At 42.0% G+C, this 25,456-nt stretch overlaps 1 protein-coding gene across 1 annotated transcript in view; it reads right to left on the bottom strand.

The window, feature by feature from the left end:
• Positions 1–2,806, bottom strand: part of GRIN2A (glutamate ionotropic receptor NMDA type subunit 2A) — a 133,050-nt gene extending 130,244 nt beyond the window's left edge. Inside the window, exons 1-2 of the mRNA XM_015877139.2 lie at positions 1,653–2,806; positions 915–1,125 (exon numbers count right to left, since the gene is read on the bottom strand). Coding sequence (XP_015732625.1) covers positions 915–923 — 9 coding nt within the window. The 5' untranslated portion in view covers positions 924–1,125; positions 1,653–2,806. The remainder of the gene's footprint in view (positions 1–914; positions 1,126–1,652) is intronic.
• Positions 2,807–25,456: the final 22,650 nt, after the last annotated feature.

The raw sequence follows: 25,456 nt of genomic DNA, 5'->3' as shown, positions 1-25,456 counted from the left end.
AAAGCCCAGTCCATGTACTCCATACATCGTACGGCATCCCAGAAGCATGCAGCCTCAGTTCCAAAGATCTCTCCTCGCCAGCTGCTGCTCATGCACAGTCTACTGCATCTCTGGAACAGTTTCAGCAGTGCAATATTCTATCTTAATTCTTCTCCCTCCTCTTACACGGCATTCACTTGAGCATCTCAGAACTGCTGATATCGGACACAAAGTTGTCACTGGTGTCGAAGGGGAGAGTGATCCAGAAATGAGCATCACTGCATTGGTTTACTTCAGATCTTCGCTGAATCTCTGTATGGGGCTGAATAGAGGGAGATGAGCCAGAGAAGAAGTGATCTAAACTGTGTGAGGGAGGGAAAGGAGCTCTGACTCTGCAAGATCTCCCTCTGTTTCTGTGCCCCGAGGGATTTCCACCCCCACAACTGACTCCGCTAACTGCAAGAGGGGAGTCCCTGTGCCACACCGAGCCAACCTCGCTGCAAAGCGTCACGCAGAAAGCACCGGCAGGGCTGGCCAATCAGGGGTGGCAATTTGCAGATCTCCCCTCTCATCCTGCCAACCGTATCTCCACCATCAATCAGAATCATCTGCTGCTGAAACCGCACACCAATACAAGGGCTCGCTAGATCATCACCTCCACTCGGGGCAGACTAGGAGATGAGCTTAAGAGACCGTTTAACTCCAAATCTGTCCCGACGTGACTCCAAATCAAAGCGCAGCAAGGCCACGTTCCCACCTCTGCAGACCAAAAGCAGAGCGTGTACCGCCACCTGCACAACGCGGGGATTCGAACCCGTGATCCCGAGACCCCACCCGCACCGAGAGCTCCCCCGCTCCCCGCCGAGCGCCCACGGCTCCCGGCCGCAGCGACACGATAGCGCCCCCTCGCGGCCGAGCGGCGCCGCCCCACGTACCCAGCGCATCAGGAGACGGAGCGGTGGCGGCAGCCGCGGGTGGTGCCGGTGGTGCCGGTGGTGCCGGTGCTGGCATGTCGTGCCCCTCGGTGCCCGGGCTCACAGGCGGCTTCCGCACCGCCGGCCGCAAGCGTGATCCCCGCCGCAGAGCGCGAGGCCCATCGCATCCCGTGAGGGCAGCTAGGCGGCCAACGAGACGGGAGCAGGGGGGCTGCAAGACAGGGAGGAAGAGGAGAAAAGCCGTCAGTAGGGATGGAGGTTTAACGGGGGAAAATTAAATGTGATCTCACGTGGCACGTGAACCGAAATAGCGAGACTGGAAGCGATTCCGAGTGACCGGACTCTAAAGTTTCCCCCCCCCCACCCGCCCGTGTTTAGGAACGAATCCGAGCTGTCCGTACCGGAGATGCTCCCGGAGCTCACAGCCCCAGCCCGGCCGGCAGCTCCCTCCTGTCCGGGAGCGCACTCGCATCCCCCCGGGGGGCAGCGCCAACGGGCACGAGGGGGGGCGGCTCGCGGCACGCACAGAGCGAGGAGCGGAACGGCGCGTGGGGCGAAGCTCCGCATCTCGTAATGCACCGATTCGTTCCCAGGTTTCCATAAATCAACCCCGGGAGGCACACGAGCTCAGCCTGCTTCGGTTTTTCATTCACCGTCCCCAGTAAATACGCACGGAGACACTTCTTAAAGCGTCCCCAGCACCCAAAGGCTCCCACCGCTGCTCAGCGCCGCACTCACCGCGTTCTCTCTCCACATCGCTCTGGGCTCGAGCTCCTCCGACTCATCTCAGCGGGTTCCTCTGCAAACAACGGAGCGGGGAATAGATCCTCTAATGCCGGGATTTCATCCCGCGTCTCGCGCCCTCCGCGGTTCGTGCAAACCCGGCAGCTCTTGATCGCCTGAAATCCCGCAGGATCAAGTTTTAGCAGAGCCATCACAACTGGGATTTGCTCTTTACTTTTGGCAGGAGGCGTTGCAATGTCTTCATGGCTTTTTTATTTATTTTTTTGGTGGGTTTTTGGTATGGTTTTTTTTTTCCCGGTTGTTGGAAGGGCAGTTCCAACGCTGCTGCGGCAGCTCCCGGTCCGATGCTCCCCGCTCCTCCACCTCCGGCTGGACTGAACAGCGACGCGGCCCCCAGTTGCGGTGGGAGCCACCGACGGAGCCACCCGGCGGCCGCTGTCGGTCCCCTCCGCTCCGCCGCCCCCGGCCCCGCCGCCTTTGCCGGGGCGAAGCTCACGGGCGCCTCGTCAAAGCGAGACAAACCGCGGCTACTTTGAAGGCTCCCCCTCCCCGCTCTGCCTCTCCCAGCACCAGCGAATGAGTCAGACCGAGGCAGTCGGGGGAGGTGTCACATCGAGAACGGGTGGAAGCGCCGGGGCTTGGACAGAAGAGCGGCAAAGTTGAGCGCTCGTCCCACGTTTAACAGCCCCAGCGAGAGGCTGGTAGGCCGGGAAACCCCCGAGCGTCCTCCTTCCTCTCGATGCAGGAGCCGTCGAAGTGAAATCCCTGCCGCGGGCTCAGGGGAGCGAACGTGGAGCAGCAGCTTCTGCGCTAAAAGCAGCCCGGAAAGCTCCAGTCCGCCGGCAGGTCGCACACGGGCGCTGTGCAGCAGCCGGGCTCCGTCGGGGCGCTCCCGCTGCTCTGTGCAGCCCCGCACCCCATTCCAGGCGCTGTGCCCACGGCTGCCGCCCTCCCGGGGCGATCCCACTCCGCACAGCGCTGCCCGCTCCTCCTCCTGCACCTACACCACGGCTCCGCTGCTCCCCCCGTTCCTGCACCCCGCTCCAGCTGCCAAAACTTATTCTCTTCTGCCGGAGTAATGCAGCAGCTCGCTACCACGCAGGTGACGTCTTCATGCACTCACTGCTTTACAACGGCACTCATTGCTAAGCTAAACAGCTGGGACCCGCAGGGGGACAGACCCCCGTCCAGCAGGACCCGCGGCAGAGGAGGACTTTGGGTTCGAACAGGCTGAAACCATCCTGCCACTCCCCCCGGGCACACAAAACACGGAACTCGGTCCCCAAGGCACTTAAGCGCACGTCAGTTTTACTGCTCCTGACAGTCTGTTTGTAAGAGTCCCCAGCAGATCTACGCCTTTTCTTTCTCGAGAAACATCGTCTCCTGACTTATTTAGAGCTGACTCCCTCAGATGTCACATTAGACTTTCGAAGCAAAGCAATTAAGCAGCTACAACTTGTGCCAGTTTTTAAAGTTTGATGTTTAAGTGCATCTTTGCACGTCACCCCGGTGCACGCTGCCCTCCATCCATACAGGGTAGCAGCTCCAGCCGTGCTGCCTCACTTCCATAGGTCTGTCACAGCAGCAATTAAACGGGTTGGAGACCTTCAAGATCCTCCAATGCAAGTTAAATCCACAGTGGGGAACCGTGGCTCTAACATCAGTGTTTGAAATACATGTAACAATGGCCTTTAGTATGGGAAAAACTAAAAATGATGCCGCGGGTGAATGCCCTGTCCTTGGAGACATTCAAGGTTAGGCTGAATGGGACTCCAAGCAGCCTAACTGAGCTGTAGGTGTCCCTGTTCGTTGCAGGGGAGTAGGACCAGATGACCTTTTAGGGTCCCTTCCAACTCAATTCTATGATTCTGTGGAAAAGAGATTTGTTCTCATGTCATGACACCAAAGTCCAACAAAAATTCTTCAACGCATTAGACATCAAATTCTTGCCATTCTGTTCTCAGAAGTTGTATATTTGCAAAAATTTAAGCTGTGATTCAAGATTCCTCTAAAGCAAACTGCAGGCCCTTGCAGTCATTCCCACTGCTGCATCAGTCTCCATGTTGTGAAGCAAGATGGGAAGGAGAGACTGCTGGAACTGGTTAAGGGGAGATGCACTTTGGATTTACTCCAACTTTAAAAACATCCCTATTTCCCCTGACAACTCCTTTTGCATTTTGAAAATCTCTCTGTGATTAACAGGACTATATTTACCTGTGTCTTATCTGCCGCAAACATCTCAAGCCCCTCCGCCCTCAGAAAGCTTCCACAGCAAGCACTGTAAAGACATGGACATGAGGTCATTTCTCAGTACACGCAGGATCAAGTCTGAAATGAAATGATTTGATTCAGCAAAACCTTAACACATGGCAAATAGCGAGCTTACTTTCAGATGGGCTGCAAAGTTTCAAGCATACTAAATGAACTCTACAAGTAAAAACAGAAAAAAAGATTCGACTGCTTTCAGATTGACTAAAACATTTGGTTACAGATGGCCCTCTTATTGAAAACTGGCTTAGCTCCTCATTTGGCAGTGTCCTTTCTTGTACAATTTACCAAGTCATGCATGAAATGATGGCCTTGAGCTACTCTCAGTTCTGCAAAGGACACGAGCTGGCTGCCACGGAAAAATGGCAACAGCTTCACTGAGAGGACCTGAGGGTACAGCATCCATCTCCTGCAAACAGCCCAGGACAGGGCAGCAGTTATTGCCCACCCGTTAGCCCCCATCATCAGGTATCTGACTTTCCCCAGAACTATGGCCAGGAGTTGTTCCATGCTCACTGGGGTTGTGTATTTGCTGCTTCCATCATCACTTCTCCCTATCAAATCATGCTTTTGCTTTATTTCCAAACTCTGCCATGCAAATCTCAAGAGGAATCCTGTTTTCTCTGGGAACTCACTAAATTAGTCAGATCTCACTGAGGGTCAAACCAGAATTCCATTGTGACTTCCATGCCTTTTAATTAAAGCTGTGCTGTTAACAGATCTATGTCACAGCAGTGCAGTTGTGTGAAGGCTGTCAGAAGCAATCCCGTAGTACATCCAGCTGCTTGCACGAGGACTGGACTTTGCAGATCTGAATGAGCTGTAAATGCGTAGCTCAAGGCTACTTCTCTTCCTCCCCAGCAGAAGTTATGAAATACCCATCTATTTCTAATAAAACCTTCTAGGAAGCACCCGAGGAAGCACCTCACCCTTGTATATCCAGCACAACTTGTTCATTCACCTCCAGGAGCAAGCAAGAAGTTCTCATCAGCTGTTTAGGGCCAAAATGCAATCTCGTCATCATCACTGAGTACAGCAGAAGTGACAAGCCTTTGTGAATCAGATTTGTTTTTAAATACTATTTTAAGTCTTCCTTACCCTCACTCAAACCAGCCCCTTCCCATTTATTTCTGGACAGCACATGGGCCCCATCTTGTATCAGCCTGCCTATAGGATGCTCAGATACTGCAAGTGTATGAGGAAGTTTTGCTTTTGCCTCACGTGGAGCATTCTGTGTCCCCATGTTTGAGACGGTCTACATTTATACAAACAGATTGTTTGCCCAAAAAAGCTCCTGTATGTAGCTGATGCATATTTTTAGAACTTCTGCTAAAAACTTGAAACAAGTTGGAAATTGCCTCTTAGAAAGATTAGAATGACAATCAGTTCCAAAAGCCAGCCCTTTAGATCAATGCACGTGCATTCAAAGGGCTGGACAGACTGCTGAGGTTTGAAAATATCAGAATATTTATCATGAATCTTGAAGAGAGGTGAACTCCTACAGTCTTATCAGTGTTAGTGTTGCCTGCAAACCGAGCTTTGGTGGAATATTCTGAAGTTATTTCACTCCAGATTTGATTTGACACAAAGAAGAGACTTCTTCGGACTGACACCAGCGACCTCTCACACTCCATTCCTCAGCAGTTCCTGCTGCCAAAGCTGCACTGAGGGGGAAGCACTGCGGTGCCTACACTGCAGCTGCTCCCCAGGGCTTCACTAAGTATATTTCTGCTTATGGAGCTGAGACTTTGCTAAATCCAGAACATCAAATTTAGTAAAGGTCAATGACAGCTCCTCAACACACAGTTACCTCAGCTCGAGCTGGAAGATATTTTTAAGATGAGTAGTATTTTGCTCCTCAGATCCAACTCATTTCTCAATTGTAGGCACTGTCTCTATTAAAACTAGGTGCTAAAGGCTTATGAGACATCTGAGCCAGTAGGAATAGATCCAAGATAGAAAAATCCTTCTTGGTCTTAAATTACAGTTCCACATGATGAGTCAGAGCCTTCTGTTACCCATTTCTGCAACACGTTGCATGGCTTTTGTTCACATGCTGGAATGCTCCTGAGCCACTTGATTATTGGTTTCCTTTAAAGTGCAGTGATCACAGTTCTCTGGGGTTCTGTATCAACATGGCTCTTGCTCCTGCCCAAGTTCACCCATCCCTTGCTCCCTTCAGAGAGGAATCCTCTTGCTTTTCCCTGCCTGGGTAGGATTGAGGCTGCAGCGCACTTTACATCAACTGTGATTATTAGACCTAATTAGTTTCATTCTATTTCATTTTCAAACCTTGCATGGCTTAATCTCACTGGCGGGAACAAAGAATAAGACAAAGGGGTTTAAAATAAAATATTAAAACACATTCACCTACCTAAAATGCTATGGGCTAGCTTACCCAGATGACCCCATTTCTAGTAACTGATACTCAGGTCTATCATTGCTATGGCCCTGGCGGCTCCAACTCAGGAAAGCAAAAGCTGTCTCCCTTTCCTCCGAGCTGTTTGCTGCCTGACAACAGCTCCTAAAACCTGAAAGAACTGGCTTCCAGGCAGGGAAAGTCAGGTTTGAAGGAAGGAGGGAGGATTCAAGGAATCTCTCAGGTTGCTGGGCATGTAGGCACTATCTGCTCTCCTACTTCAAGGTAACTCTTACAGAATTAACCCTTACTAGACATGGCTTTTGCTGTTGTTTGCAGTGGTTTCTGAGTCATTAAAAGGCCTTTTCCCAGAAAAAAAGTTACTGTTCAGACTCCTATTATTTCCTCCTCCCCCTCCCTAAGGAGAAAAAAGAAAATACTGTATGGACTTTACAAAGAGAAGTCAAGGACTGCACAGGCTCATTTCTAGCTTTCATTCATTGTTAATTCTAAACCTCAAATGTCACAGCACTGCTATAAACACTTGACTGGAGATGAGAAGCTCCTGGTTCTACAGGTGTCACACAATTCAGCTCTGTGTTGCTTGGAAAACAAAGCTGAGTTCAAAGGCTGAGATTTCTGTGAATCCTGTGCCTGGGAGGATACTACTGACTTTGCCTGCAGTACCACTATAACCTAATCTTCCCAAGCTGGTTCTGTGTTCAACATACAGTTCCATTCACATTCAGAGATGTAAATCACTTGAGCTAAGATCTTCATCTCATTACTTTAATATCAGAATATAAACACCCAGGTGTATTTTGTATTTAAATACACGTAGATGAATATTCTTTAATGAAGTGTATCATCATAGCTGTTCAGAAATTCACAAACTGAAAGCAAAACACAAGCAACTTTTCAAATAAAGAGCAGTCAGTGACTTCCTGGAATGACATGATCATGACCTCATTATAGCAACATAAATAGATACCAATGAGATCCTTGTTGACTGCTGACATCCTTTAAATTGAGCTCAGCTATTCTTTGAAGCAGCACTTGCTAAATAGCAGCACTGATACCTCTCTGAACCATCTTCATTCACAAGATAGACTCATGTATGTGTTCAAGTACATACTTTAAACTGCAGATATCCTCAGATTTGTTTTATCTGCTCATCCAAGTACATTCAATAACACCAATACATGCAGAGTTAGCAATTTCTTTAAGTGATAATTATACATGGAAAGTCATTAGATAAATATAAGCTCCTGAAAGTTTTTCCACCAAGCTATTGAACAAAAATGGCCCCGGACCCAATTTCTAGAACCAGTATGCAATTGCTAATTTTTTACGAGTCAATTAACTGGAATCTCTCTTGGCAGACAGTTCTATACTAACAGCTTTCACACAACTATTTATGTTCCTACCAGTTCTTTCTACAGCAGACTTCGAAATAGCTGTGATATATGTAGGAACAAGAATATTTTCTGTTCAGCCTGCCAGATCTTATCTTTCACCTGCAAATAAATAAATAAATAAATAAAATCTGTCAGATTTCTTGCTGTCTTGGTGTTAACCAGAAAGCCAAAACGCTGCAAGATGACAAGCAAGAAGACAAGGCTTTGTGTTTAGGCCTTCTTGCTGGTGAAGAGCCATGCACCTCTCCAAAGCGGAGTAACACAGGAGAAGGGGCTCAGGAGGAAGCCCACCTGCAGCTGTGTTTACAGCTTCCAACCTTACATACTTGGCTATGATCTCATATCAAAATTCACAGAAGTGTGAGTATTTGCAGGAAAAACAGCACGTGCTTGCATGCTATCCCAGGCAGTTAAAGAGTATTTATGATTACATTATATTAAATAAGAAACTTTAAAACAGATTTCATTTACATTCTCCTACATAAGTATAGAACAACAGCTGCTTGATCTCAGTGATCTCGCTCTAGTCCTAATCTATTACAGAGATATATTTCATGGCCCCAAGTTCTCCTTGACTTGGGTTTGAAGCAATTTAAATACTGCATTTTTCTCCTTCACCACCTGACTTCTCATCTCTGGTTATCCACTCATATCCTCAAATGCAGGTGGAAGATTTATCCCAGACAACCATGTGAAAGTTCAAAAACAAAATGAAAAATGAGTTCTGTATTTAACCTTCAGACCTATCCAGACTTCATTTTGATTCTAATTGATCAAAGTGAACTTTTTAAAAGTTATTAAAGATGTTATTTAAATAATTAATTCCCAGGCTGGCCATTTACACTGGGAGTGAATTAGAAAATTGGTGGGGTAGAGAAATCCCTCATCATGCAAGACTGCTAAACTGATTGCAACAGGCCCTTGAAGGTTTGGTTGTTTTAGTGTACGCTTCTTGTCTTATAAGCCTTAAGATCATCTGCTTCTTACATCGATTTGATCACATTCCATCTGTGAATTGCTAATACAACAGAGCAGTGACAAATCTAATGTTTTCACAGGAAAAATTGCACTTCTGTAAACAAAAGTGAATTGAACTTCAAGAAGCAAAATAAACCAGTGAGCTAAACCTCATCTCAGGATGATCAATTAAGGCACTTGGACTGCTGAGGGAGAAGAGCACAAGCAGGAATGAAGCTCAGTTTCTAAGGATGAGCAAATAGTATTTTTTCATTCAAATTGTTTTCCAGTAAGTTAATTTTATAAGCATGAAAAATACGAACACGAGAATCGGCACAGGTCCAAAAGCTTTGATGTTATATATGGATCCATTAAAACAGCAGCATGCAATAGGAGGGAATATTAAGTCAAAATTCCAACTGAATTACAAATTTACGAAGCAACATGTATCTAAAAGAAAAAGAATTTAAAAGGTGAATAAGTACAATTCTACCTGTAAAATATGGTGTTGGAACTTAACCTGAAGAACCATTCAAAATAAGATCAGATCTGATAGTTGTCCACTTATCTCAAGATGCAGACTCAACCAATACAGCTGTATCTCAACAAACGTTCCCTGTTGTAGCTGAACACACTAATCAGTGCAATACACAAAGATGCATCCCTGGCAACTAGAGAATGATGAGAGCCTACCACCACACCTCATTTTAAAGAGGTGCAAGTAGACTGAAACAGCTTGTGTACGTATCACCTTTGGAGCATGATATTGTTAACCTACGCACATAAAAACATTTATTTTTAATATTTAGGACATTACTGTATGAAATGCTCCTCTTGAAGTGTCATGCTCAGAATAATTGGCTTCATTCACAAGGCTTCTGAATAGTTCAAGCTCCAGCTAAATCCCCAGATTCCACTATGACTACTCTTATCAAGTAGAACAGCATTCCCGTCTTTGATTTCCCTCCAAGAAAAGAAGAAGGAGCAGTATGAATGGAAAGCTTGTCTAGAAGTCAAAGGACATTAGAATTAGTCAAGGGGACAAAAAGCAATTTCATGCACTGCCTTGAAAGGCAATTACCTAATAAATGCTGCATGTCACTAGAGTACAGCAGTCTTGTGTAAGCACAAAGCAACTGCATGCTGTATGTTCTTCTATAGGAAAGGTAAACTTAGAACATGAAAACAGCTATTTCAGCAGTTACCATGCCTTCCAACTGCAGCAGAAGAATGACTAAGCTTGCTAAAGCTGTGCACTGCACGTACTGCTTCAAGTCACTGGTACCAATCCCACCCAGTGAGAACTCCTTTTCCCCAGTGGTGTGAACACTGGCATGCAAGCTTCTCACACTTGTACAGGCAGAAGCAAAATGATGTGTTGAAAGCTTGCTTTGTGCTAATACTGAGAGCTTAAAATCATTTAGTACAAGGCTTAAAATCCAGGTCTGCACTGATACTGCAGTTGGATCTGGAAGGCTGTAGACATGAGAGCTTCCTAGCTGAACATTTCTTTATAGCTCCTGGTACAATGAGCTACAGAAAAACTGTTGCGGTTTGGTCCAGCTGTCCAAAAAGTCAAGTCCAGAATGGTATCAAAACATGCAATAGAAGCATATTTGCTCCGTGTGCAAACATCAAGCCCCTGCATAGAAGAACTCCCCTGGATTGCACTAAGCTTTACAGAGATCAGCTGGACAGGCAGCATGTGATGCAGTTGGATTTCAGTCACTTGCATTATTCTGCAAAACAAGATCTGTCCCACACAAAACAGCCTAAAGTTACTGTGCAGCACAAGCAAGTTATTTTAGTTTCCTTCCGCATGGAAGCTACATTCAAAACTAGGTTGAAGATTTCCAGTACACAGCTATATTTATATTGTTTACACTGAAGCTGTTTCAGAAGCTATCCACATATTGTCCACATCAAATTATTTGTCAAGGTATGATCTGTAACTGCTCCTGGAGACGTTACCATGCAGCTCTGATTGCTCAGCAAGCATCTAACAAGAGGAAAGGAAAACAACGCAACCTCATTGATTCAAAAATTGTTATGGTATAACCTGATGTAAACTGACAGTGCAGTGTAGTTGCAGCACTGCATTGCATCGGAGGTGAGCCAAGCAAAGAACCAGAGCTAAGAGTGCATTTAACTCTTCAGATACTACCAGAACAAACAGCAAGAACAAATAAATCAGTCTGAGCATAGCTAGCATTGAAGAAATCCCATTATTCAAGTCTTCGCAAGGCTTGACCGCTTGGGGCATGGGAACATTTACCAAACATAACAAGCATACAGACAAAGCTTGTGTGCACATGAAGTGCCTTTAAGAACTCTGGAGAATACACACAAGCAAAACAAATTACAGATGATGCTTGCTTTCTTTCCTGACCCTGGTGAGAACTGACAGACAAAACCTTTCTGAATTCAGATCATCCTTTCAGATCACTGCCTGGAGAGTTGAGGTTCTTTATTTTGTTGAGTGCAGAGCTAGGATTTTTCTTTATTTCTTGTGATGCTCTTCTAATCACCCTGTGAAGGCTGCAGGCATATACTCCAACCCTGCATATCTATTTAAGAACATGCCAAGTTCCTAGGTGGAACTGCAGCTTCTTTTCTTTTAGTAGCTTACAGTTACACGCTGCCATAGCCTGCCTGCAGGGGAAAACTAAAGAATACAGAGCAGATACTCCTTCCTGTATACCTTCCCCCTCCTCCTCTACAAGGACACAGAGCTGAGATCAAATTATTCACATCTTGGTTGCCACTCCTAGGTCATCTCTGAGTTTGTGCTTTCATCCCACAGTTTAATTCAGGTGTTTTTTGCTTCCTTACAAGATTTTGAAGAAAGACTTGTCAGGGAGCCTAGGGTACAGCCAAAGCAAGCACCATCTCATTGAAGAACAGGCTTCAGCTATCTCACAGTCTTTATGTGAAGGTTATCACTATCTCTTGTAAACTACCAACTCTGCCCTGTTTGTATGCTTGACAGATCAGATTTTACCCCAACATTCCTCCTGCTGCTCCAGCACCGGAATAGCAAATTCACTTCAGCAGGACTGTGGTTGGTGCTGCACCATCATTGCATTCAAGGCATGACACAGAATGGTGCAGCACAGCTAGGAACCTTGCCCACCTAAAGATTTAAACTCTTCTACATTACATTTTTTTCTCAGCATACTATAGCAATCCTGTATGTGAAGGCACTGTGAACCAAGTCTGTACTGCATTTACAAAAACTTTAAGAAATCATGGCTGAAAAGTTAAGTGATTTCTACAGGTCAAGCCAGAAGAAAGAACAGAGGGTGGGATTTGCTCTAACTAGAGAAGGGCTCCCCACTTGTACTCCAGCCTTCCAGAGAACATGGGCAAATGTTTTGCCAGCAGCTTTCTCAGTGATGACTCACCTAGCCTCTTTTTTCCTCAGCTTCTTTACTTTTACATAATATTACAGAAATGTTCTGTTTCCCATCAAGGAGTGTCTCGCATGTTTTTTAAACACATTAAAGAAGATTTACTTTGAAGCTTTGAATTGTCTGTAGCTTCCTCCAGTAGAAGCATCACAAATACTGCCATCTGAATGAAGGATATTTTCAGTTCACTAGTTAATCCAAAACAGGAAAACAAACTTTTGATTTAAAGAGAGCAATATTGTTTTGAAGGAAGTGTGGCACATTCACTTTTCTGAGCAAGATAACATTGTTTCAAGAATATTTGGCTAAAATTACTACTTCAACAACTGGACAAGCTCAATAGGATTAGAGAGAAATATCATACTTTCAGGTGACCCAAATCCATATTTTCTACTGAATAAATGGCCAGAAAAAAATACAGCCCATTTCTGTTCAGAAGTAGAACACATTAACAGCATTTTACCTTGTGTGCCCCTTTCTATCTGCCTTCACTCCTCAAAACAACTGCCAGTCCAGCAGGATCCCAACGCATCCAGTGAAGTTTATGCACTGCTCTGCCTTCTTCATGATGTGTTTTGAGAAGATCTGAGAGGATTAATTGCTGCAAACCCCCAGAATTATACCATAGTATCCACCTTACTACCTGGGATGACTACTTTGTTATGCACTGAGTCTTTCTCCACCAGCTCATTTTTGGGAAGGTTAACCCATAACATTCTATGAGCACCGCCTCCAATATCTCTCAGAAGTTACACAGATTTGCACACATTTTATTTGTAGAAAGAATCAACACTAACATAACAAAGATATTCCCCAACAGATTTAGTTTCATTTAACACAATGGATCCCTTGTCCACAGGGGAAGAACAGGATATTTCATTCATACAAAATTTCAGTAGAAGTCCTACATTATAACTCAAAAAACAGAAGAAACATCAGAATTACAGCATGAATTTACAACAAGTATACAAAAATGACAACAAAATGCTCAATATCGTATTTCACCCAGAATTGCTATACTTTAAATAGAAATATGAAATTACCAACTTAAAGATGTAATCACATCAAAGAGGGGCACATGACTGAGTTATGTATAAAATTATCAAGCATACTGGCAACACATTTAAAGATAGTTAACTAATTAATGCATAATCACAGGAAATTAATCTCTTTATGAGCAGATTTTCAGTTTATACTGTTGATCATTGTGCACTGAGACAAATAGCCTTCTCTTTGCTAAGTCCATTTTTGTTCCTTGCAAGCTACAGTAATATTCATAGATGCCACCATTCTACACAAGCAGAAAGGGAAAGACTAAGCAAGAAGGAACTGAACAATGGTTACTACAGAAAACTGCTTGAGTGGGTCTGTACAGCTTAATTTGGTACAGGGCAGTAATTTGTTGTCTCAACTCATGATATGCTTGCTATCTGCATGTAGTGGATTATTCCTCTCTCCATACTTGAAAAGCCTCATTTATTGTTGTTTTATTTTTGTTTTGTTTTGCCCTAGTTTCATTATTATAAATTATTATGCTTGCATCAGCTTCTGACCTAAATCTTAAGAAACTGGATATTTCCAAGCTAGAATTCAGAGCTTACGTATTCTCAGTGACAGCAGCAGTTCTGGGACACAAGCTTAGATTAATGAACTGTTGAGGAGAAGTATTGAAAAGTGGGTCTTGAAAATTCAGCTAGGAGTCTGAAACCAAAATGGGACAACAAGAAAACACAGAAACCATTTCATACTGGAAAAGTGAGATAAATCCTCCAGTAGCCAGTTCTACAAAATACTGCAGTCTTGCATTTGAGACCAGAGAAGGGACCAAGGAGTGAGCTGGTATGGAGGGCAAGAGGGTCTGACTGCAGAGCCGGTTAAGCTGGCAGGAAGCAGGAATGCCAGAATCAGATCAAATCCACGTCAGGGTGTAAAGCTGCCCTTTCTGATCAGTTCCACAGCAATGGTGGAATGCCAGCGCTCAGAGGATATCTCTAGTGAACAGAGTTCATAGAATGGCCTGGGTTGGAAGATATCTTAAAGATCAGCCAGTTCCAATCCCTCTGCCATGGGCAGTGGTGCCACTCATGATAGCCCAGGTTTCTCAGGGTCCCACCTAGCCTGGCCTCCAGACACCATGCTCATGCCCACAGAATGACTGCTTGTGCCAGTGTATGTAGGGAATCAACTTTGCACCTTAGACCCTTCCCATTGCTCATTAGATCTTTTTACATTTAAGTATACACCTAATTCACCTCAAGCAGTACAACAGAAGATTCCCCAGGAGCCAGATAGAAGTCCCTACGCTCAGCAAGAGTGATGTCTACTACAGGAGCCTGTTCTGTTTTCAAAACCCCACATGACTCATTTCCAGGGTTTACAAAATCACAGAAACAAAAATTCATTTAATAATTTGTCCATTTTCAAGTGATGAAAAAAAAAAGTTGGTTCCCACAGAATTCCAGTACTTAACGGATTAAAATAAAGACTGGTGGCTGACCATTAACAGTCCATTTCCATCACATTTCTCCTGTTCTTAGAAGAACCTTAAGGAACACCTTACTGGTAATGCAGTACAAATGCCTCAATTCACTTCTACTTTTCAGCCTCTTAACTAGGATAAAATGTGGAAAAGTACAAAATTTTTTCCTTGCCAAGACAATGCACATTCTGCCACTGAAGCCTCAGCATAATGGGCACACAGCAGGTGCCATCCATTCACTTCACTGAAAGCTACTCATCTCCAAATTAAACAAACACCAAAAAATATTTTATTTTATTTTGCAGACTCTCACTCTGACATTTGCACTACAACCACTACTAAATTGCTACCTACACTTCAAATACTCACAAGTTTCTCCAACTAGAACATAATTGGTTTGTTTTTTATATCTCTTTAAGAAAAAAAGCATCATACTGCAAAATACTGGAGTGGCTTTAGCCAACTCACTTCACTCCCACCCCACAGGAGAGTTCCTCTAGAGTAGAAGATGGATAATTTCAAGTGGACCTGCCAAAGGCAACTGTGGCCTTCTGTTGTGGACACAAGCAAGCTGGTAATGCAACCTGCTTTCAGGAGTCATCAAGACTCCATCATTCATTCTGTTCCAACTCACTCATGCCTTTATGAAAATTATGATCATTAAAAAGAAGCTTTTTTATGATCATTAAATAGAAGCATCAGAAGCTGCTTTGAAACAAATATGTTGCAATCCTAGAACCAAAATCATTACTGTGATCGTTTGGGCTACCAGCCCAACCCTATGCAAAATAAAAGGACACACAAGTAAACCCCTTTATGGCTAACTTTAAAGATAGGCAGCACATATTAATTCACACAACCAAAAGTGGTGTTAGACCAATAAACTCAGCCACATCTTAATGTCCTTCAACAAGCGAGGATTCTGGCTTAATCCTGCTTCATGATCAATAGTAATACTCGTATTGCAAAAAAACACAAGTTTGATTTTCTTCTTAATTTTTTGAACAAAGAATAGAGGATTTTACCTTCAACAGTTTCCTACAAGAAGCATAAAAATAAACAGCTCTATTACAACAAAACAAAACAAAACCAAAACAACCCTTGATCTTATTTCTTCACATATTGAGAAGTTAAATCTTCAGATCTGCAGAACAGAGTTCACTGCTAGAAGCCAGTTCAGATAACCATGATTGTTTAGATGTTCCCTATCAAATACTGACTCAACAGCACTAGAAGAGGTTTATTTATGACTAAAGTAGTTGTGAAACACATACACAGTGAGACATTTTAATTAACAATTACTCATTGCTACTGAAGTGATTTCAAATATTTATTTTTCAGCTGTGTAGTAGGTAATTTTTAATGGTTTCTTTAGCTTTTCTATTTTCATTCAGAAGGTAATTTCCAATCTGTCTTCAACAACCTGTCCTCTCAGTCATAGCTGGAGTAATATTTACAAATGAAAGATGGATAATAGCCTTTAATGAACGATGGTGCAGAGCTCTGCAGTTGTACATGATTCATATCACAAACTGTGCTCTGGTTGAATTTACACTGTTTCCTTGAGATGTTACGGACCCATGAAGTAAACCGCTACTAATGGGCAGTTTCTCTATTTTATTGGCAGCGCAGGTAATAAAGCAAAGCAAATGAATTTGCACTGCAGAAGAATTTTGCTTCCTTGCCAGCACTCTGCTCTCACTTTCATACAGCTGCCTGTATGGAGAGGTACCAACACACACCAAAAAATCACTGGAAGAGTAATAGTAATGAATGTAGAGCTTCCACAGTCAAGCTGGCCTGCCATAACTGACAAAAGCAAGAGCCACCTGAGCAAACATCTCACCTCTATCCAGACAACGATATATTAGGAACTGTACTTAAAAGAGCACTTGTATTTTCTATTGTGAACTACTCAAGGTGCAAGAACTCAACATTTCAAATCAAAGCATCCTCACAATATCAGTTCCACCTGAAGAGGTAGCAACTGAAATGTGACACTGATATTTCTATAAGCCCTTTAAGAAAAAAAAATATATACATCTCCTAGGTAGGGTTGTATGAATTTTTCAGCTCATACCTCACCTGTCTCAGGACATTTTTTTCACTTTTATTTTTTGCCAGGGGAAAGGTTTGGCCATGTTTCAGTTCATAATTTTGACCTTCATCTACCCCAATAAAGGGAAGACTGAAGATTTTCACTACTGCATTAACAAAAGTTGGACTCATAGCTGGTTAAGAAATTTTGACATGCAAGAGAACATGATTATATGCCCACACAATTAATTAAATTAGCTAATAATTCATATTTATGGCTAAGCTCTCAAATTAGAAAGCTAAGCTAAATTTAGTAATTTGCCTCATCCTAATGTGTATTACTTTTATTTCATATGTTTCATTCTATTTCATCCTAAGTTACAGCTTAGAAACTTTGAACTTCTAGTATTAATTATAAATTGACATTATTCCAAAGGCTGTACCCAGTGACCTTTAAGCAGCACATCAAAAATGAGTGCCTCATCTAAAGCATTTATGAGATGAGATTTAAACAAGATATAAACACAAAAGATTTCTGCTTATCAGTTAATCAGATACTTTACATAAGCATGAAAGAGGACATCATTTATCTTTTAACATATCTTAACTGTTCCAAAACTCATCTGTTATCACTATGTGGTCAAAATTAACATCCCCCTGAAAATCCCTTCCTCTTGCTCAAGCACTCACAAACCCTGAATTTCAAAGAACCCCTTGGAGTCTCATAAATACCATAAATACTGTCTTACCTGGATAAAAAAGCGCACTGCACGGATTTGAGGGATTCATTTTCCTTTGCTTTGGTAGGTTACATTTTCCTGGTACTTTACAGTGTTTTTTAAAAAAGAAGTGGAGAAATGCCTAGAAAACAGATGCTTATAGTGAGTTTCCAACAGTTAATGCTGCAGAGTGAAGCCAGAATTGGAAAGCCTCAGCAGCATCCACGTGACACTACAGCAAGTTCAGGAACCCAGTGTACAGAATCCTTAAAAAGCCATCACAAGCTATGAAACATTAAAGTCTTAATGCTTATTTCAGCTCAAAAACGCTTCACCCAAATGTCCAACTCCACAACCACTGTCAGTCACATTTACACCTTCACAGCAAAATCAGAACTCAGCCATATGACATAGCAATAGGAAAAAAATGGCCAAAAGTTGAACCCTCAATGCTTTTAACGGCTCATATGGAATATGTTCACATGCTTTGAACTCCTCTGCCCAGAAAATAAAGTGGATGGGAGAAAACTGCTGAGGGAACTTCACTGATAAAAACCAAAGCACTTCCACGGCTCTTGTACTCTAAAGTGCATTACAACAACCCATCCCATCTAACATACCCTCAAGACCTTGCAGCCTGGAGGGCCAACTGTATCTTGGGCTTCATCAAAAGAAGAATGGCCAGGAGGTTGAAGGAGGTGACTTTCTCCCCTTTGCTCTTCTCTCATGAGGCCCCACCAGGAACACTGCAGCCAGGTCTGGGGTCCTGAGCTCAAGAGTGGGTTTATAAGAGGCTGTGAAGATGATCAGAAGGCTGGAGCATCTCTACCACAAAGAAAGGCAGGGCTGTTCAGCCCAGAGAAGAGAAGGATCTGGGGGAGACCGCACTGCAGCCTTCCAGTACTTAAGGGGGCTTATAAACAAATTGGAGACTGACTTTACACCACAGTTTCATTCTAGAATTATGGAAGGATGAACTTGTTATTCCTGATAAATGGCAACCTCTCATTTACACCACAAAACTACACTCTAATCTCCCATCAGTCATCTCATCCTTAGCCTCAAATCTTTGAGCGGCAAGTTAATCTATAAATGAACTGCTTTATGCTAATTGAGGCATTAAGATGAGTCAAAGAGATTGGCAGTCAGTCAGTTTCTCACTGACCCATAAGCACAACAGGAATTTTAATACCCACTTTACTAATTTAGCTGACCCAATCCTCAGCTGCACATTTACTAATTACAGCTTTAAATCCTATAAAGAAGTTTATCTTTTATTATAATAGCCCATTACCAACACCAAGCTGTGGTATTGAACAGCTTTGGAAAACTGCCTTACTAGTAGTTTTTCAGACAGTATCTGCATTTCTTCTATAAAGATTAAAGCATTGTTTGCCTCTCTCAGTGTATTAACAAGGCATAATTAACTTTGTATCAGAAGCTCAGCCAAGACCATCAGAACTGATTAGCATTTGTAATGAGATAAGAAAAATAAAATACTCAGGATTTTTGTAAAATAGAGATTCTTGTTAGTGCATCTCCAAACAGGCTCCTGAAGAATGAAAACACTGAAGAATCACAAGTTGCTTTCCAGAAAGTCCAAAGTCATGGAGCAGTAAGGAGAAATCAGAACAGAAAGGTCAAGTAATCAAAGGATGAAAAAAAGGTTGCAAAAATCATTTGTGAACTGTTGCTTCCCAGCAGAATTAGAGGGAAAATATACTTTTACCATCTTCTATATCTCACATTCAAGAATGTAACCATCTTGGCAGAATCAATACCGAGTTTGTTTTATTTTCCTATTATGGACATATGTATTAACAACTTCTCTATTTCTAGATGCTTGCTTTTCAACCATGATCAGATACATGGTGAACATCACTTCAGCAGAGCATTCAACCAGCAGGCAGGATCAGTGAGGATGTAGCCCACATCTCCTACCTCCTGAAGGAACACCTCCCTACCTATCTGTATAACGAACAGGATGTGGCTATTCATTTTCTTTCAGTTTTAGCTTTCTTCATGCAGCTGTGTGGTGTACGGCCTATTGTTGCAGTAACTATGAGATATTTGTGATTAATATAAAGTAGTAAGTAGTTATTCAGCATAAAATATGTATGAGTCTAAATTAACAACATCATGCAGAGTAATTCAAGCATAGCATGACAGCAAAGGTCTTGAACAGGAAGGTGGGAGAGGTCCCAGCTACACTGAACTCATGAATATAGTTGATTGTTGTTTCTAGTTTCAGTAGCTCCTAAATTTGCATGCAGCTGAAGATTATTGGTCAAAGGGAACAAAGAATATGCATCCAAAATAAAGGCATACATGCAGTATATGAGTGCCTGCTCAGGTTTCTAGTCAGGCAAACAAATAAAACCAGACAACTTAGAAAACACTGCACTGCTGAAAAGAAATGCTTTAATTTTGAAGCTTCATTTGAAGGTATCTAAAATTGGTTGAAATAAGTTATAAGAAGGTATATTTTTATTGCTTAAGAATAAGAAAACCAACTTGTAATCAACAAAATTAGACTGACTTTTAGCGCTTATCTCTAAATGATAGAAAATCTGACACCAACTGTGCAGTGAAGACACCAGCTAAAAAAAATGAAACCTCCTTTACTTAACCAACCATTACCCTTTAAAGTTTTGATTTCAGAGACTCAACTGTTTCTTGATTTTCTTACCCTCCTAAAAAGTTCTCTGAGAACCAGTTATTTGCTAATACCTGAAAACTAGATGGCTAGAAACATCATCCTTAAACTAATAGACAGGGCTTTTGCATAAATGCCTAGCAAATTGTTCTGTCTTCTGCCTTTGAGTAGGTGTTCCTGCTGTTTGAGATATAATAGTTAAGTGATTAGCATACATATGAGTTTGTGCTGACATGAACATTCATACTACCAAGTACAGAAATGAAATACAAGAATGATAAGCAACATTTTAATATTTACTTTAGGCTATACAAATATCACCAGCAGCCAACAGCTGCATAACATATCACTCAAAATTTTCAGCTTGTTTTTTTTTCACACGCTGGCAGAGATAATAAAGTTCCCCTTTTACAGGCATTGCATTTATCCACACATCATCTTTGTTCAAGAGGCTCAGAGATTCTGAGGCCTGCAAGCCATGGGTTGGGCACACCTGCTTTAAGATATGCAGAGAGCACGCATGGTAGGCCAGTACAACACAGACACAAGAACAGCTTGGCTTTCAGCAGCTCCACAGCTATACAGACATGACTCAAAAGCAGCATACACACAACTATGCAGTGATCATGTATTGCAATAAAGAAAGTGTAAGTTAAAATAAAGCAATCATGGATTTATAGAGAGCAACATAGGAAAACATTTGGAGAACTTAGAACTGAAATGCTAGAAACTGTATGTGCTGGTAAATGCCTTTTTACATGTATGTCCCAAAGCTGAAGCTTCACATGCATCACAGATCATCCTGTGCACAGTATGGTCTTCCAAACGTTCCGGAAGAACAAGTTCAACTCTCATTTTAGAGACCAGTAATACAAGAGGAGAGACAACAAAGGATCCAAAACAAAGATGAGGAGGTGATCAGCTTTAATTTCTCATGAGTAGGATTAACAGCAAAGTTCACCCTTATGGAAAAAACACAGCAAACAAATGGAAATGCAGCCTCAACATGAATGACGGACTGCACAGTGCTGTCTCATACAGGAGCTGCCAAACATGCTGAGGAACTTTGGAACAAGGGTTCTACCCTTTTCCCCCCACCATTAAAACTGTTTTTAGGACAGGCTGAATTATTTTAACAGAAGAAGTGCCACATCAATGTTATATGCTGTATATTACAGAAGCACACAAACCTTTGCTCCAGACAACTGTGTTATTTATGTAAAGCATGAGAATGCTCGATGCTGCCCTATACTAAGGGGAAGGAAGCCGTCTTCACTGTCTGCAACTGCATGTTTCATTTACTAAACTACATATGATAGATTTGTTAAATGTCTGTTAAGCTTCATTGCACCAAGGCACTGTGCTGCCCACCTGCTGATCAGCAGCACATCTCACCACCGCACAGTGCAGGAGCTCTCAGCTCATATGCTTTTCCAGAGCAGAAACAATAAAATCTGTACTTTGAAGATAAAAATACAGTTTAGCTCCTTAACTTTGAAGCCTTCAGGCTCCACACCTTTGAATTCTCATTCAAAGCAACACCATAACATTGTTGTTTTATTTTTAATTAGGAAAACCAACAATCACCAGAAGTAAGGTAGGCAGATATCCTCTGCAACAGCAAAATCACATAGGGACACTGACGATTGAGGATACAGCTAAAATCATCACTGCCAAAAGCTCCCAGCTCCCCTGCTTCTACAAGTCCACAAATTACTTAATTCCTTTATAGATAAGGAAAGCCAACCTGTGCTCAAGGCTCTGGGCCTGGGACATCAATCCCAGAAGAATACTAATAAGATCAGTTGGCAAAGAAATACAGCTTATTAGTCTGGCTCTAATTTTTGTTATAGGTTGGCAGCCCCCCCCCCCCCCAAAATAACAGCACAACAAGGCCTAGACATTGCCACACAGGAAGACAGCCCAACCAACACAGCAGGGTCTGAGATTAAATGGGGCCCAGCCCCATGGTGTGGTTGGAGGCTCCAGCAAAGGCTGATCAGGGCAATTAAGATCTATTAGTGCCCTCAGGGCCTTGACAGCAACTGAATCAGAGCAGTTGTTCTAAGATCTGCACTTTCCTCATTACAGGTTTACTTGTTTTTCTTTAAAGACTGCCTGACTGCCTAAAATAAGGCAAAGATGGGAATTTCATCTTGCCTTTGATATTGCAGCTATGGCATACTATGGTGTGTCAGCTTGTTCTGACTCATCTGCATTGAAGTTTGTCCTGGATACAGTTTGCTTGTTCCATTTTGCACTTTATTTGTCTATAATCTACTCATCTTCCTCTATCAAAATCTGTTAACCTTTTGCAATCCCCCACTTCCAGTTTCTGCTACATGTATTTTTTCACTGCTATTGTTGCTTACAGCTGTGCTCAGCCACTTTCTGCCCTCCACACTGACTACCAATGGTCTGTCTCTTTTCACCCCATAATCTCTAAAAATATACCAATGAATAGGAATACATATCTCTTAGTACACAGGTGAAATAGACTTCTTAAAACCAGCATTTTCCAGGGACTCTCCTAATAATACCCCTAAAAGGATCCTGCACCACCAATTCTTAGCTCTGAATACCAATTCAGATGCTAACTCATGCAGTAGGTGGATTTTTTTCACACTATTTAAAATAACCAATTGTTAACACAAGTTGGTTTCTCCCACTTACAGGTCTGAGATACATTATACCATATTTCAAGAAATTAAAGACATTGCTAAATAGTAACTTCAGTGACTTCACATTCTTTCTTTTCTTAAACTTACTGTTCAAGCAGTTTTGAAAGCCTTAATGCTATTTCAGTCTGTATAGTTCAACAGACATAATTTGGCAACTACCTCATATAATAGCATCCTAATTTGAATGGGTTGAAATGAATACCTGAGGCAGACTCCAGTGCTGTCCTAAAACCAGCATTTTCCTAACATTCCTAAAGTCTTCTTTACAAATGTATACATTCTAACCCTTGCATTTTCTTTCTCTTCCAGGAGATCGAATTCCAAATACTGGATGCAGAAAGCACTAACATTGAACTGAATTGTACTGCGCAGTGGTAATTATCAGTTTCACAGCATTAAGTAACACCCTTACCATACTGCAGTATTTCACTATGCTCAGTAATGAAGAACATAAATTCTGATCAATGAACAGTATTCCTTTCAGTTTCCTAGCAGAGCTCATGTAGCTCGGCAGTGCAGTTTAAGTTAAAATATATTGTTGTCTAGTTCTAAGACTGAAGATTTTTCAAAGAATTCTCCTTAAAACAAGATCACCAGCTATACGAAAGGAAAAAAAAAATCAGCTGGTGCAGGAAATCAAATAGGTTCACCATACTTACCACACTGCATAACACTATAATCATCACAGGGCCAAAAATGATCACTTAAGGGACCTGAATCATTACTGGATTTTGCACTATCCTGTCTCCTTACTTGGCATATCCCCAGAAGTTTTACACTTAAAATCTACATTGTGAAAACTTCCTTGTTATTACTAACAGGAGCATGGAAAGTACACAAGTTACTAAGCATAACATACTCTATGAGAGATGATCCCACTTTGCTAATGAAGTCTACATGAGGCAAGATAGACTGGCATCTCCATACCCTTCAAATTCTAATATGAATGGCTCAGCAAATGGAAAGCATGCAGAGTACAATATATGAACAATGGGACACCAATGTGGGATAGCCCAGCAGAAAACACTTCTGGACCCATTTGGGTTCACAGTATGGTGCCAAATTAATTATTCTAGAATCATAAATAGACTTTTCTCCATCAGGCAAGGCCCAGTCTTCAGATGCCAAAAATTTATTAGCTACTAAATTGCACAAGTATAAATTAAATAAAGCAAACAGAGAAAGGGGCAGATTTTGTCTGGCCGAGGATCAGGAGAACTATCGCTACTCCTTTTCTTCCAGTAACAGCAAGTTATTAAATCAGCTCAGCCATTCATGCATTTCCAAACAGCTGTAATAACATAAGCCAGCATTACACAGCCCATATTAACAGTCTGCCATCATATGGGTGCTGGCACCATGCTGACCCAACAGTGTATTTTTTGGTGGGGGAAAAAAAAAAAAAGCACAGTCTGCATCCTGTTAGTCAGCTCTCTGACTTAGCTCTACATGGATTACACAGATGTCCCACAAAGAGAATGTGAGACTGCGTCATATGGAAAGAAGGGGAAAGGTAGGACTGAAGCAGTGCTGACTTGAATTAGTTTAAGCTGCTGTGTAATGACATGTACAGCTACTTATTTAGTAGCTTAGAGTGATTAGAAAATAAAGACTTGAATGAGTCAGATTCTGTCAGACGACATGCATATGCAAAAATTCCACAGATGATCTCAATACGCACTTACACTGTGCTTAGGCTTGATGTTTCACGTTACCTAACTTATGGCATTAAGGGCAAGCTACACTGTGCTTTCTACATGATACACAAGTCTTTCAGCTCAGACCTTTCAAAGAAAAATGCCAAATAGTAGTCTCTAATAAGCACAGATGAATGAAAGTCTGACAGCGGTGTGTTTTAATGCAGGAAACCAGTATAAAGGATTGTTCAGGAGAACGTGGCCAATTAATTTGATTTCAGATGTCACAGTGATGTTTCTGTCTGCATAAGAACATGTTAGCCTTTAAGGGTGACATAAATTGTGCGTGACGTTTGACAAGCTTACCCTTACATTTAAGTGTAAACTAGGATGAATAGTTACAAGTTGTATTAAATTGTCCTAACTTGTTTTCTTCTGCATATACACTCGAGCAATGTGTGTATATTGGATTTTTCAAACCTGGGAGTTTGGGGAGTATTTTCCCTACAGATAAAAGTGATTGACAAATTCCTCCTATTATGCTAAATCAGTCAGCAAGTTTTTGACTGGAAATGATGTTGAAGGCAGTGGAATTGTGGAAAGCAATAAATAAACAGAGAAACAAACTAAAAAAGCATAATTAATGCTACCCAGCGTGATTTCAAGGAAAGTCACTTCATGTGATCATTAACTTTCTCAGGCAGTGAGTTTTCCGAAGTTCTGAAATAAACATCTGCAGCCTACAAATCTACGTATGGCATTTCATTTCTAATTAAATAAATAAGAAATTGACTTTCTATCTGACTAATCAACATGCTTTTCAACCTGGGCCCCTCTTAGATCTACTATAGATCTATTATTGCTATTCCAGATTCACGTTAAGATTTAAACAGAAAACTGGAGTTGGTGCATAACAAAATATGTTACATTACTTACCATATTGCCACCACCTCAGCTTCTTTCATTTCTTTTTTCCTGACTTACTGTGACACTCACTGATAAAAACTAGCAGCTCTAATTCTAAGTGAGATGCTTGATAGGCAAAAGTGCTCTGTGAAGATCTGTATTGGGTTCTGTATGAACCCATCTCCACTTTTCTACTTACCATCTAAAGTTTATGTTTTTCTTCCTCCTCTTCTCCCCAAGAAGTGAGGAAAGAAAATTAAAGGCATTGTCT

Source organism: Coturnix japonica, chromosome 14, assembly GCF_001577835.2.
Source record: "Coturnix japonica isolate 7356 chromosome 14, Coturnix japonica 2.1, whole genome shotgun sequence".
NCBI classification, from domain to species: Eukaryota; Metazoa; Chordata; class Aves; order Galliformes; family Phasianidae; genus Coturnix; species Coturnix japonica.
The sequence above is the reverse complement of the archived record's forward strand: the minus strand, read 5'-3'. Positions and strand labels throughout refer to the sequence as shown.